Here is a 13,438-nt window from a genome sequence, read left to right as displayed (position 1 = left end):
AGAAGCAAAGATCAGCTACAGAATGTAGGGTCCATTAGGATCCTAAAGGTGGTATTTGCTCCAAACCCATGATGTGCAATTATCTCATAATACGTATATGGTGTGTTGCTGCTTAGATTTTTTTTATATATATATATATATATATATTTTATTTTTATATATATATATATATATATATATATATATATATATATATATATATATATATATATATATCACATCAGTAGGAAATAAAATCATAGAACATATTCATTTCTATTACCATACCCATAACAAACAAGTTTTGATCTCTACTTAATACAGACAGTCCCACTGGTATGATATAAAAAGAATATGTCCTAGTCTTGGGGTGAAATCCTGGCTCCTCTGAAGTCAATGGCAAATCTCGTGTTGTCATCAACGGGGCCAGTTTTTCACAGTTGGTTTTCATTTGCTAGGTATGACTATGCATAACCCACTCTTGACATCACTTTGTTCTACCACTAATGGTCTGTGATTCATGAAAACATAATATTTTTGCTGTCCACCTTTATGCCTTTAATGTTAGTTCCATCCTGTAAGTATTAGCTCTTTTGGATACATACACTGCACACATATTTTTCAGTTAGATAGAAGTTTGCCTATTTAGTGTACAGCACATTAATTTTTTGCACTAAATGTTCTTTATCTCTTATTTTGTCTTAACCGTAGATCTACTGTATGTCTCTGTACTTTAACGTTTTCTATTAGGTGAGGAAAAGAAAGTTTTCTAACTAGGAACACCACATTATCATTGTCATTTTGCCTATTTAACAAAGTGAGATAATTTGTTCATTTTACCTTTTGCAACTCAGTTATAAACCTAGTGGCATAGATAGAGACACAATACTATTGTTGTACAAGACATCTATTGTAGCTACTTTCGTTCAGAAAAATACCCAGTAACTGCTGATTTGGCAGGAGGATCAGTAAGGGTACTACTATTCACAGTGTATCTTTTTTCTTCTTCTTCTTTTAATCTACAGAATAAAGTATTTTATGTACATTGGAACCAGTTAATGCCCTTTAGACAAATTTGTAAGTTGTTTCATAAAGCAGGAAAGACATTTCAGGGGAAATATGTGCCAAAAAGCACAGTCAAAAAGGCTTCACAAGTTCTGTATACCACTGTGAGTCAATGCTGGAGATCACTTCTAAAACGGTCAATATTCAAGAGGAATGCTCTCATTTGGAGAAAATACTGCCCCTTTCCTCTTTTAGAATTTTATCAATTCTCTATCAAAAGTCCTGGCTCTTCATATATACTTTAAACTATAAATAAACACTGCATAGTTCCATGTTCTTGATTTGCTTCTTTTTGTTTTGAAAAATTATTGCAGTACAATTGATTCCTGTTTGGAGTTCAGTAAGGAGCAAACAGCACAGGAGTATGGGTGGTCCGTATAGGCCCAGGAGCTGGTCGGAGGAGTGCTGGAGGAAGTGCTGTAGTCTGGAATAGGGTAGCTGCTGGGGCCGTTCGAAGACTGAAAGGGGAATTCACAGCTACAGCAGCAGCTGCTGCTGCAGCTGCTAGTGGGTTTGGTAAGATTCGTGGAGCCATTGGCTTTGAAGGTTCCTTTGAAAATACTAATTTTACCTGTGAGGAAAAGAAAAAAAACAAACAGAGAAAGCAGAATTTGTTCAAATTAGCCACGTGACAGGTTACTCTTCTTAGATTATATATGAAAAATATATAGAGAGAGAAGTGGTATTAGTTTCTGGCACTAAAAGTGAGCTGCATCTGTGCAACAAAAGAGCTGCTATATCACACACTCCAATTGGGAAGGAGTACGTCCATGTTGTTTTGGTAGAGGCTACTTTGAAACCCAATATTATTTTGGTTTCACATCGTAACGTGGAAACCTATAATTTGATACATAATTTCAAATCAACATTTTAGTGAGTCCTGACAGGGACTGAGCAACCTCAACTTGCACAAAATTTAAGGGAAAAATTGAATAAGAAAGAATTGACAGTCAGTGAGGAAGCAGCCATCTGGACAGTCTGATGTTGCAGATTAGAACTTAGTGAAAACACCTCCCATTTGAATGCATTATAAAGCAGGGACTTTATTGTTGCTAGGTCAGTTCTATTTTTTAAAAAAAGATAATCAGTGAACCACTGTTTATTAGCGCCTGCAAAAAATAAACAAATTTTACCTAACAGCTATGAACGTCTCCTGGTTTGTCTTGCATACAAATGAGAGATGCATTCCCTGTTCCCTATTCTACATCTTCTGACTGGCTCTCCTGCTGAGAGGAATCGGTAAAATAGCATTTCTCAGTGAGATGCTGTTCACAGTTATGGAGACAATGAAAAGTGGCAGAGCTCTTAAAAACTTGGTTCTGAAAATTCATTTTTGATGAACATCTTTATGTGCTCACTGTTTAGTGAGCTGTGATGTAGTATTGTAGCTAAACACTGCAGCTTTTTCTTTAACAAGTTTTTAAAGCATCAGCACTGGGCAACGGCAAATATAATTTTGAAAAGTTTCCATTTACATCTTTCAAACACACACAATGTGTACAAAATGCTTAACTACATCTGAGTATAATTAAAAATACCCTTCGGGGTAGATCTCATTTTAGTGTATTAGCACTGATGTTTGATATGTGCATAAACTATCCCACTATGAGTGACTACAATCTGAGATGAGAATATGGGCCACCTCAAAAACCAGTGGAAGATTCCTGTTGACTTCAGTGGACTTTGGATCAGGCCTTGTGTCCTTGGGCTGCAACTCTCTCTCTCAGTAAGTTGTACATCGGTGGTATACATCTCGGTATAAATATGGACATTTCTCACTTACGGATAGGGCCAATTTCACCCCAGCCAACAGACTGTGTGTGTGTGTTCATTCAAATAACACCACACTGCCCCAGCTTGGCCCCTTGGACTCAGGAGGATTGTCTCATAAATCAACAGTGAATTTCACCTGTGCAGTCCATCAGTGTTATCCACCATCCAAAAGTTCAGTTTTTATCTACCAGCTATCAGCTCACAGGTCTTAGGTCTGGTGCCCTACCTGCTTCAAGTTTGCTGAAGAATTTTAGGGGAAATTTTCAAAGGCACAAAGGGAAGTTAGGCACCTAATCCCATTGATTTGTTTTGGGTGTTGGGCACTTAACTCCCCCCTTGTGTCTATGAAAATCTACCCCAGGGTCGTCTTCTTGGTCAATGAAACACCCAATGTCACACCCTTTAGCAGGTCATGGTGCAAGCTCCTTACTTCCCTTCCTGTGATTTTATTTTTTCTCCTTATTTTCTATTTAAATAGGTTTTTTTAAAAAAATCTGTATTTAGAATAAATTCATCAGAAAAATCACATTGACATGGGAGCTCTTTTATTATATAATAAAATGGATTTGAAAAGCGAGAAAATGAATCACAACAACTTGGGGGTTTGGTCAGGTTAGCTTTTTATGTGCTGAACCGATCAGTTTGGAGAGGGACTGAGTGAGTCCCAATGTAGTCTGGAACTTCCTAACAGTGAGACCTACTAAACTGTGCAATAGTATCTCAAGGGAAGTGGTGAAGCCCCTTTATATGAGACATTTAAAACTACACGGGGCAAGCATTAGAAATATATATATTAGGGAACAAGTATTACATTGGTAGAATGTTGAACAAGATGAGTTACAGAACTGTAATAGGTCTTTTCCCATCTCTAACTTCTATGATCCCATGAATGAAGCAAAGCTGTTGGTGACTCAGGTGTATTTCTGCCACTGGGAAAAGAGGAAAAAAACCCCTTAGGATACTGTTGATGTAGAAGGTGCAGCATAGTGCTTTAATTGTTTGAAAAGTTGAAGAGATAAAATTCCATTGAAACTATATAGGCTTTCAATTCATTTGTTGAAGTGTTCATGGTTTTATGGTTCTATTTCCAAAAGAGATGAAATAGCAGTAATGCTTAGTTCATACAGTATATAGCACTATACATTTTCAAAGTGCTCTACAAATACTAATTAACATGCAGGGTATCCCTGTGAAATAGCTAAGTATTATTAGTGTGCGTAAACTGAAGCAGAGCAACTAAGTGACCCAAAAAACTAAAATGTTGAGAAAAGAAAGTTAATCAGCTTTAGAGCTCATCAAAAACATTTATAATCAAAGGAAGATCAGTGAATTTTTGGCTTTTTGTTTATTGCATTTGAATTCCAAATAACAGCATTGTCCAGGTTATTTTGCAGAACGAAAACAAAACAAAAACAGCCCACCACTCCTCAAAAAACCCGCTTTTAACCTAGTAAGTAAGTCATAGTGGCAAGCTAGGACTTCTGCATCTCTGCTAACTTGTGCTTGTTGACTACTACCTCATCCACCCCCCCCCCACTTCCTTTGCCTCTTACATCCAGCTGTTGGGTCCTGTCTGGCATGTAGACTGTGAGCTCCTGGGGTGGGATTGTCTTTGTTACTCATCTGTACAGCACCAAGCACAACTGAGCCCTGATCCTTGTCTGGGATTATTCCTAGGTGCTTCCATAATATACATCAGTAAATAAATGTAATAAATAATAATAATGCAATAATTCTTTCCATCATTTGCTAGTCCAGATCTTACTTTTCTTGTTATATATTCTATTTTCTATAGGTTTGTACATGTTGGGGTCCTGAAATTTTCTGGTGGGTTAATGGCTGGCCTACTGAGGATGAAAGGCTCATCGATAGAGGCCACCGAAGGAGCCTCCTCTTTGGCTCAACTGGTAGCGAACGGCGGTTTTGGAGACAAAGGCCCCAAGTTCTGTCTCACTGCAGCAAGTGTACACTGCAGTTCACGAACAAGTGGCTGGTACGTACAGCACCAGGGATTTGTTAAGAGCCCACATCAAATACCAGAATAATGAATCTCAGTGAAAAATTGTATTGCATTACACAGCGCAATGCTCTATGAAGAATTCCCAGGCAGATATTCTGATAGATCGATGTTATATTACACACAACTATCCCACCAGGGAGCTAGAGTATTTTATTACTAATGCAAGACACTGGGAGGATTTTATTAAATGCAAATATGTATTACTTTTCCTTTGGCCAAAGTCTTTGAAGTTAACAAGATCTGGGCCTCAAATAGTTTCTCCCGTGGGAGGTGAATGTGACCAGCCCAGGCTTGAAATTTCACAAGATAAAACAATGGTTTGTTGACTATGTTTAATTTTATCTAGGTAATTTTAATAAATACAAAATTAGAATAAATTAAAATAAAAACATTGTGTGTTTTATGGTGGATCCTGTCCAGCAATCTGAGCATTGACCTCTTGGGCATTGACTGTGGAAGGTGCAGATAGGATCTTTACAGCCCTTATCTTTCTTTCTTTCTAATGACCTTTACAATGGAGCCATGTTCTGAGATCATCCACAGCTCTCCAAGAAGAGTGCTTATGGGGCTTAGTCCAATGCCCACTGAAGTTAATAGAAAGACTCCAATTGTCTTCAGTTGTACAGTGAACTATCACTTCCTACTTTCCACCTCCATCTACTACTGAGAACTATTCCTTACCTCTCGGGTGCATCTGAGCTGCCCCAAGGGACGTAAGCAACAGATTTAGGAATATGCTCAAACCTAGATTCTGTGCTACATCCCGCAGCATGCGCACACCCTGGAATCCACTCCGTCATTCAACTTTTGCACATTTTTCCCCGTGATGTTTTCTGAAAATCCTTCTCAGTAGGACATCATGGAAGAGAAAATTATTTGCTTACCCCAAGCGGATGTGCTCCCTTTTGGAGTTTGTTGTAAGGACTATATTTAGGTTTAGGGGGTTTCCCAGCAGCTCGATCTTTGTGCCTTCTACTACTTATGTGCTGTTAAAAAAGGGATATTACAAATTACCTTCTTTCAATCAGTATCACATTATTAATAGTTCCCTTCAACTCCTGCCTTTCGACAGGCATACTCCAGTCCTGAAGACTATTGCTGTCCACAATGGTATGAATTTGATTAAAATAAAATAAAGCAATAATTAATAACCATTTAGATGTATTTCAGCTTGAAGGAGCTTTTACTGCTTCATGTATTTGGGCAACGTTTTCAAAAGTACCCAGCCATGGTCTTAGTCTACTCCTATAGAAGTCAAGTGGGAGTTTTAGCACTGCTGACTTCATGGGAGCAAAGTTGAGGATTTTTGAAAAATACCACTTTAAAGCATCTGTGAAATGCAGCCAGCTGCTGCACAGCAGAGATGGGAGAACGCAGGGGCATCCCCTACCAAGAAACAAAGTGCCATGAGACTTTTAACGTCCACGTAGGACAGACAGGAGCTTTCAAGATTTCACCTGAAAGACTGCCACACAGAAATGCTGAGTGGTCGTCAATTAAAAATAAAACCACATTAATGCAGAGCCTATACATAAAATCTATTAGAATGTACAGCAATTTTCTGTACAGATTTTATGGAGCATTAGATGCTAAGAATTGTTTTTTTCTAGAACTTTTTTTTTCTGAAAAGAGTTATTGCAGGAAAGATAAACAAGGAAAGGAACTTTTTTTCCTGAAAGTGTAAGACAGATACAAATGTAGTCCATCAGAGTATTTATCTCCATACTTTTCTTAACAAGTTTTCAATTCCAAAAGGCACATAAAGTAACTAAGTGTTTTCCAGAACAATGGCTTTGTTAATCTGAGAGAGAATGATTGACTCTAACTTAAGAGTAGTTGCAATTTAGAGGTGAGGCTTATTGGCTGCAGAGGAACACTGATAAAAACAGCCCACACTGTTCAGAAGGTTTTTCAACGTTCTATAAAAAGACTCTCTCCACACACATCTACATTCTCGTGAATACAAATATCACACAGCACACAAAATGACATGGTTTATTAAGCCATGACAGGTTTCAGAGTAACAGCCGTGTTAGTCTGTATTCACAAAAAGAAAAGGAGTATTTGTGGCACCTTAGAGACTAACCAATTGGTTAGTCTCTAAGGTGCCACAAGTACTCCTTTTCTTTAAGCCATGACAATAATAGTAGTCTCAAGACACTTGTAACATTGTAGTTTAGAGAAAGATTCTATAACAGTTTTAAAATATATATATAATCAGCAGTTTTTGAGGAATTGTACTTTATCCGATGGAAAATCATACTGAAAACAAACACACAGAACACAAGCCCAAGTACAAAGGGCAAAAGCAGCAAGCTCCATTTAGATGTGAATTCTCAACACATTGACACATGCTAAATGAGCAGGTACTTCACCATTATGAAAACAAGGCAGAGTCAAGGATTCAGTGTTGTCCAAGCTGTTTAAGTACCTGTTTAAGTTGTGTCTCAGAGTTTACGTGCACATCACAAATTTCACAGTGAAATGTTTTGTTTTGTAGGCCTGTGTTTCCTTTATTAACAGGTCCCTTGCCTTTGACTCCTGCCCGGGGAAAGGCTTTAATAGTTCCACTTCCATTCCGAGCTTCCAACATAGTTTTGTGCTTAGTCCCTGGAGAGATTCCAAATAGGAAACAGATATTTTGGGTAAGTTGATTGCATTTTATTATTTCAACTTTTAAATACATATCTATCTATATCTATCTATCTATAAATCTCAGTTTTGGCCAATGCGTTTTCTTTGGAACATGTCCATATTGCCTATATCAGTAGGATAATAGAGTAACGATATTTCACATTTCATATATCATTACCTGGAATTTAATTATTAAATGCACCTATCTAGGCAACAAAACAGGAACAAGCAGCTACCACCAATAAGTAATGGCATGCTCAGGATGTCCTGAGGTGAAGTTAAATAGGTGTGACTTCTTTCACTAATGCCCGCTGCTTATAAGACATGAACTGTGATTTAGCTATTAAAGATGTTGTTGCAAGTGATTTGTAGGCTTCTGTGATGAGGATGATAAACAGTACATTTTAAGAAGCAGAAACTTGAATCTGCAATTAAATAGTCAGTTCCCAAATCCTGGAGGTTCCAAAAAAATAAGTAACTCAGACAGAGCACAAGTTCCAGGCAGCAATCTAAGGATCTTAAGGGCCTGCGACAGAAACCAAAACATAAGAGAAATATGGACATTGCTCACATTTGTTACTAACAAAAAATATAGACAAAAATCAATAATAAAGGGTCTGATTGTTATATCTTTACTCATGTTAAATAACACCTTACCTAACTGATTTTAATCCGCCCACTCATGGTTTAAGCCACTATTCAATGTGAATAATAATGTGACAATCTTTATTCAAAATTAATATACACACACAGAGATATACTTTAGCAGCCTAGTAACCTAAATTTTGAAGATTTTTTGACTTTCTATTGTGATAAACACACAAGGTTGGATCTTGATTTGATGTTGAATTGATATAATTACATTGACTTCAATGGAGCCATACCAATCTAAACTAGTTGAAGATCTGGCCCATAATATTTAAAACTACTCAAACTTCTTTTCGCAATCAGAAACAATAAATCAGCACATTCTTTTCAGTTTAAATGAACATTGCACCATGCCAAGGTTATCTTTTTTGGATTTCAATTTAAGACCTTTCATCATTTTAGGCCTATAATATTTCAGCTAAAACCCAGTCTTTACCCTAATTAATCCCACAGAGTCTCACACTAATATAATAAGGCCTTTAGCCTAATAACCCCATTACTTATGTTTACCTACTTGCCCACCTGTGTCTTCCAAATTAGTACGAAATACACACCTGTCAATACTATACCCCTATAGTGTCATTCTACTTATAGCAAGCTTAAGATCATTCATGAGACATTAGACAAGCTCATAGGTCAACACTGAGTAATCTAGGTCGCTATGTTATGTTTCAGGCTTTAAGTTTAGCTTTCTCTCTCTTCTTCAAGTCTATTCTTGGCTATCTTCTAAGGTCTTGATTTTCCAGCCTTGTCTACATTAGGGAATGCTTTCAAAATGTCCCACTGATGCTGTTGGGAGCTCTATTACAGACAAGATTCTGGCTGCTGACACCAGAATCCTTAAACCTGCTCACAACAAGTCGAATCGAAATGGTGTTTAACATGGTAGCAACAGATGATGGCCTGTCTACACCAAGGCTCTCCAACACTACTAACACCAGTGGCAAGAAAGTGTTAAATCTATCGGAAAGATGGTCACTAGTTGCCAAGCAGGAGCCATCATCAGCCAATTAGTGCAGGAATTTTTTTTTTTATTCTGTACGGTTACCAAAAATTATTGCTCAGCAAGAGATTTGATTTCCGATCTTTGCATTTTGATTGGCTGATGCCCTCTATTTCAGTATAATTTGTTATATTTTATACCAAACTATTCTCTTTGCTATTTGACATAAATGAAAGTATGCAAATTCTGACCACCAAAAGTAAGAACGGCCATACTGGATCAGACCAATGGTCCAGCTAGCCCAGTATCCTGTCTTCTGACACCGGCAAGTGCTAAATGCTTCAGAGGAAATGAACAGAACAGGGCAATTATCCTGTGATCCATGTCCTGTCGTCTAGTTCTAGCTTCTGGCAGTCAGAGTAACAGAGTATAAGCTGTTACTTAGCACCATAATGTTTGGAATCAATGAAAAGTGAAATTTAAGAAAACTGGTAACTTGCAGGCACTAGACTTCCTTTTTTCCCCTTATGAAAGATTCTTTGCTTGTCATCTTTATTCTTTAATAGTTAATGAATTCCATGTAATTGCCAGTTTTCTGCCACCCCTTTGTCCCCTGCTGCAAGAGATCTAATCTATTCAGAGGAAGATAATTGCAGAGCTCTTGAGACAGAAAAGAAACTGCTACATCTCACCACTGTTGTGCGCCTCCAGCTGCGAGGTGGAGTTGACAGCAACCTTGCATAGTGAACAGTAAAGCAGCCTTTTTGCCTTTTCTTCCTCGGTCTCCACGGAAGGGCATGTGTTGCTGCTAGTGGCTGTTGTGGGGATTTTTTCCACTTTAGAGGTGATCTCTGTTGTCCTAACACTGCTTTTCCGAATTTCCACTGTTGTTGTTGATATTGCTGGTGTCCCAGTGGTAAGATCTGCAGTCAAAATAAGAAGGAGATGGAAACATAATAAACGCTCTGACCTTTTTCATTGGGCATGTTAATGTTGCACCTACAAAGAGATGCGTAATATTTCAGCAAAACTTTGACTAACTATAATCAACTGAATGTGACCTTTTTCTTATTACTAGAGTACATTTGCAAAATACAGTGTTATATTGAAACACCACACGTACTGTCCCCTTGTATAATACAATCACTTACTGGGTACAAATTTCTTAAACTGAAAAGGCATATTAGACCATTGACACCATTCCCCAACACATGAAGGCTAATCCCTTAAAAGAGGTCAGATAATTTATTAGTAAATTAGACAGTTAATATTTGCACACAGTCCTTTGAGCTTGATAAAGTTCCATCACTTCTATGTGTTATTATCATCTTTTAATGTTCTCTACTATTCTTAAAAAATGTGTGGTTCTGAAATGAGTCAGATAAAGACAAAATATTACACTGATATTACTCTTGATCTTAGCCAAAGATAATAGATTAATAACAGTAATTACTTACAGGGTTTTATATTTTTCATAGAGCTGTAGAAACACACTCAATTTGTTTAGAAAAAATGTGTGTATAACTATCGTACACAACGCGACACATATATTTTTAATTATTTAGACATTTCCCAAATAAAGAAGCACCTATCCTCATCTAGAGACTCCTTTCCCTCAATTACAAATACAATAAACTAAAATTAAAGATACAATCAACATATATTCTGTAGACATCATTATGATAATGAAATAAAACTCAATTATAGTATTTTGTGATGGCATCAGAACGCAGAGATGTGTTGTTTTATATTTTTCCTTTACTGATATATTTTTGAAGAATATCACAAGAAAAAATGTATTTATTAAAATCATATACAAACTGTCCATATAACCTGCTGTATATTTATTTTTTACAATGAGATTTTGAGTATTATTGAAACAATTTTCCACTGGAGTAAAAGGTGGCAGATAATGTTTAAAAACCCTAGACTTTGATTTACAAATGATTATACCAGTGAGATGGTAGAATTGTGACATTAGAAATAGCCCAGCCAATCAGAACACAGTTGACTTTAGTCCATTTACAGTCCTAAGGGTTAAAATAATGTAAAAGGTGGGATTTGTTATTTACATTCTGAAATAGTTATTTTGTGACTGTGATTTTATAGTTTTAAAATATAACCCGATTACATCCTACTGTCGCGATGAAAAAAGCCCTCCAATTACATCCTAGCCATGAAATACTGTATGACTTTGGTAACAAGCTTGTTATTATAATATATAAGGATCAAGCTGGACCACAAATAAGAAATGACATTGAAGTAAAATATGGCCGCAAAACAAGGCAATGCCATTTGTAGATTGCAGACAGATCATGGAACAGGGCGGGGCTAGTTCCTCTCCATGGCCTTGAATCAGAAAAACACATCAGCATGTGCTTAACTTCAGTAGAACTCAGATATGTGCTTAAAATTAAGTTTGTGCCTAAGTGCTTTCCTGAAAGTGCTTTTCCAGGCATGGTTGCTGAATTGGTGCCCAATAGACAGACTTAGCTATATTTACTTATGTTGGGTAGCACCTTCCTCCCTTAGAAGCCCTTTTGACTTCATTGAGACTGCTCCTGGAATGAGTACCTAGCATGAGTAAGGACGGCAGAATCTGGCCCGATATATCCATGGTGCAACAGTGCTTAAAATACTTTAGTTTATGGTCCTTCACACATCTGAAATGCATGAACAAATTATAGTGAATTTAAAGAAGAGCAAAAAAATATATATATGATTAAGGGGGCAAAGAGACTGATTTATGAGAAAATGTAAAAAAAACCTTGGCAACACACAAACTAATTGAACAATAACTGCCAATGAGTATTTTAACAACAGAAACACAAACACAGGGGAGGAATGGTTAAGGATGGTGTGAGGAAGTCAGAGGTGAAAGTGGGCCAGTACGGCATACCGGTAAGACCCATACCCATCTGACATTAAAGCGCTAATGTCGCTGCCCCTTTTGCCCCACTGAGGGTCACCGAGAGAGGGGAGCAAAAGGGGCAGCTGCCTCGGGGCCCAGTGATTTAAAAGGGCCCGGGGCTCCCGGCTGCCACCACAACTACCACAGCAGGCCCTTTAAATCACCACCAGAGCCCCGGGTGGTGTGGAAGGGCTGGCTGGGGGAGGCAGACCACCAGCCCCACCCCTTCCGCCCGAGGCCCCACCCCATCTGGGGACCCGGAGCGGGCCCCTGTACTGGTAAGACTTTTATGTTACTTTCACCCCTGGAGGATGTATTAACATGTGTCATGGAATGAAACAGACTACACATCAAGAAAACGTCCTTAATAAGGACATTGAGCCAGGGGGTTAGTTTTGCAAGGGATGGAGTACAGGCATTATTTCTTGGAATTTTTAAAACTAGATGGAATAAAGATGTATTGTAGGGGACACTCCTGCATTAGCAATGTAGTGGACTAGATGGTCCTATTCATCTGTAATCTCTATGAATTTATTAATCTTCTCTCCTTTCTCTCTCCTTTTTGGATTTTTATTCTAACAGTTTCAGCATGATTAAAGTGTAAGTCACCTGTCCATGCAGGGAGACAATCAAATTTAACAACACTAGAGTTGAAACAAAAATTTGTCTTTAGAGGCAGGAGATATAATCATACAATATACTGAAAGCAGTCACTCTTGTAGTCCCAGAGAAGGCACAGGGAGTGGTAAGTAAGGAGAGAGTAAATAGCTTCCTCTTGTCTTAAAGCTTTCTCCTTTCTTCTTACCTTCTTCCAGTTCTTTAATTCATTGTGTTAACATGGCTTAATGTTTTCAAATTTTAGTTTATATTAGAAATAAGATTTTAAAATGCTAAGTACCAAAATTAATTGTGCTATTAAACAACAATAGAATACCATTTATTTTAAATACTTTTGGATGTTTACTTCATTTTCAAATATATTAATTTCAATTACAACCCAGAATACAAAGTATATAATGCTCACTTTATTTTTTATTACAAATATTTGCACTGTAAAAACCAAAACTATGTATTTTTCAATTCACCTAATACAAGTACTGTAGTGCAATCTCTTTATCATGAAAGTTGATCTTACAAATGTAGAATTATGTACAAAAAAACTGCATTAAAAATAAAATAATGTAAAACTTTAGAGCCTACAAGTCCAGTCAGTCCTACTTCTCGGTCAGCCCATCATTCAGACAAACAAGGTTGGTTACAATTTGCAGGAGATAATGCTGCCTGCTTCTTGTTTACAATGTCACCTGAAAGTGAGAATAGGCATTCACATGGCATTGTTGTAGCTGGCACTGAAAGATATTTACGTGCCACATGTGCTGAAGAGTCATATGTCCCTTCATGCTTCAACCACCATCCCAGAGGACATGCATCCATGCTGCTGCTGGAATCTGCTTGATAACAATGC

At 37.4% G+C, this 13,438-nt stretch overlaps 1 protein-coding gene across 6 annotated transcripts in view; it reads right to left on the bottom strand.

The window, feature by feature from the left end:
- Positions 1-217: 217 nt before the first annotated feature.
- ZNF385D (zinc finger protein 385D) overlaps positions 218-13,438 on the bottom strand; it is a 631,463-nt gene continuing 618,242 nt past the window's right edge. For all 6 annotated transcript variants that reach the window (XM_075125749.1, XM_048838561.2, XM_075125750.1 and 3 more), the window contains 4 exons: positions 9,755-9,985; positions 7,269-7,447; positions 5,722-5,823; positions 218-1,615 (listed from right to left, as the gene is read on the bottom strand). In XM_075125749.1, the coding sequence (XP_074981850.1) occupies positions 1,382-1,615; positions 5,722-5,823; positions 7,269-7,447; positions 9,755-9,985 (746 nt within the window). In that variant the 3' untranslated portion in view covers positions 218-1,381. The remainder of the gene's footprint in view (positions 1,616-5,721; positions 5,824-7,268; positions 7,448-9,754; positions 9,986-13,438) is intronic.

Source organism: Caretta caretta, chromosome 2 (genome assembly GCF_965140235.1).
Source record: "Caretta caretta isolate rCarCar2 chromosome 2, rCarCar1.hap1, whole genome shotgun sequence".
Taxonomy (NCBI): domain Eukaryota; kingdom Metazoa; phylum Chordata; order Testudines; family Cheloniidae; genus Caretta; species Caretta caretta.
This window is presented reverse-complemented; position numbering and strand designations above follow the sequence as displayed.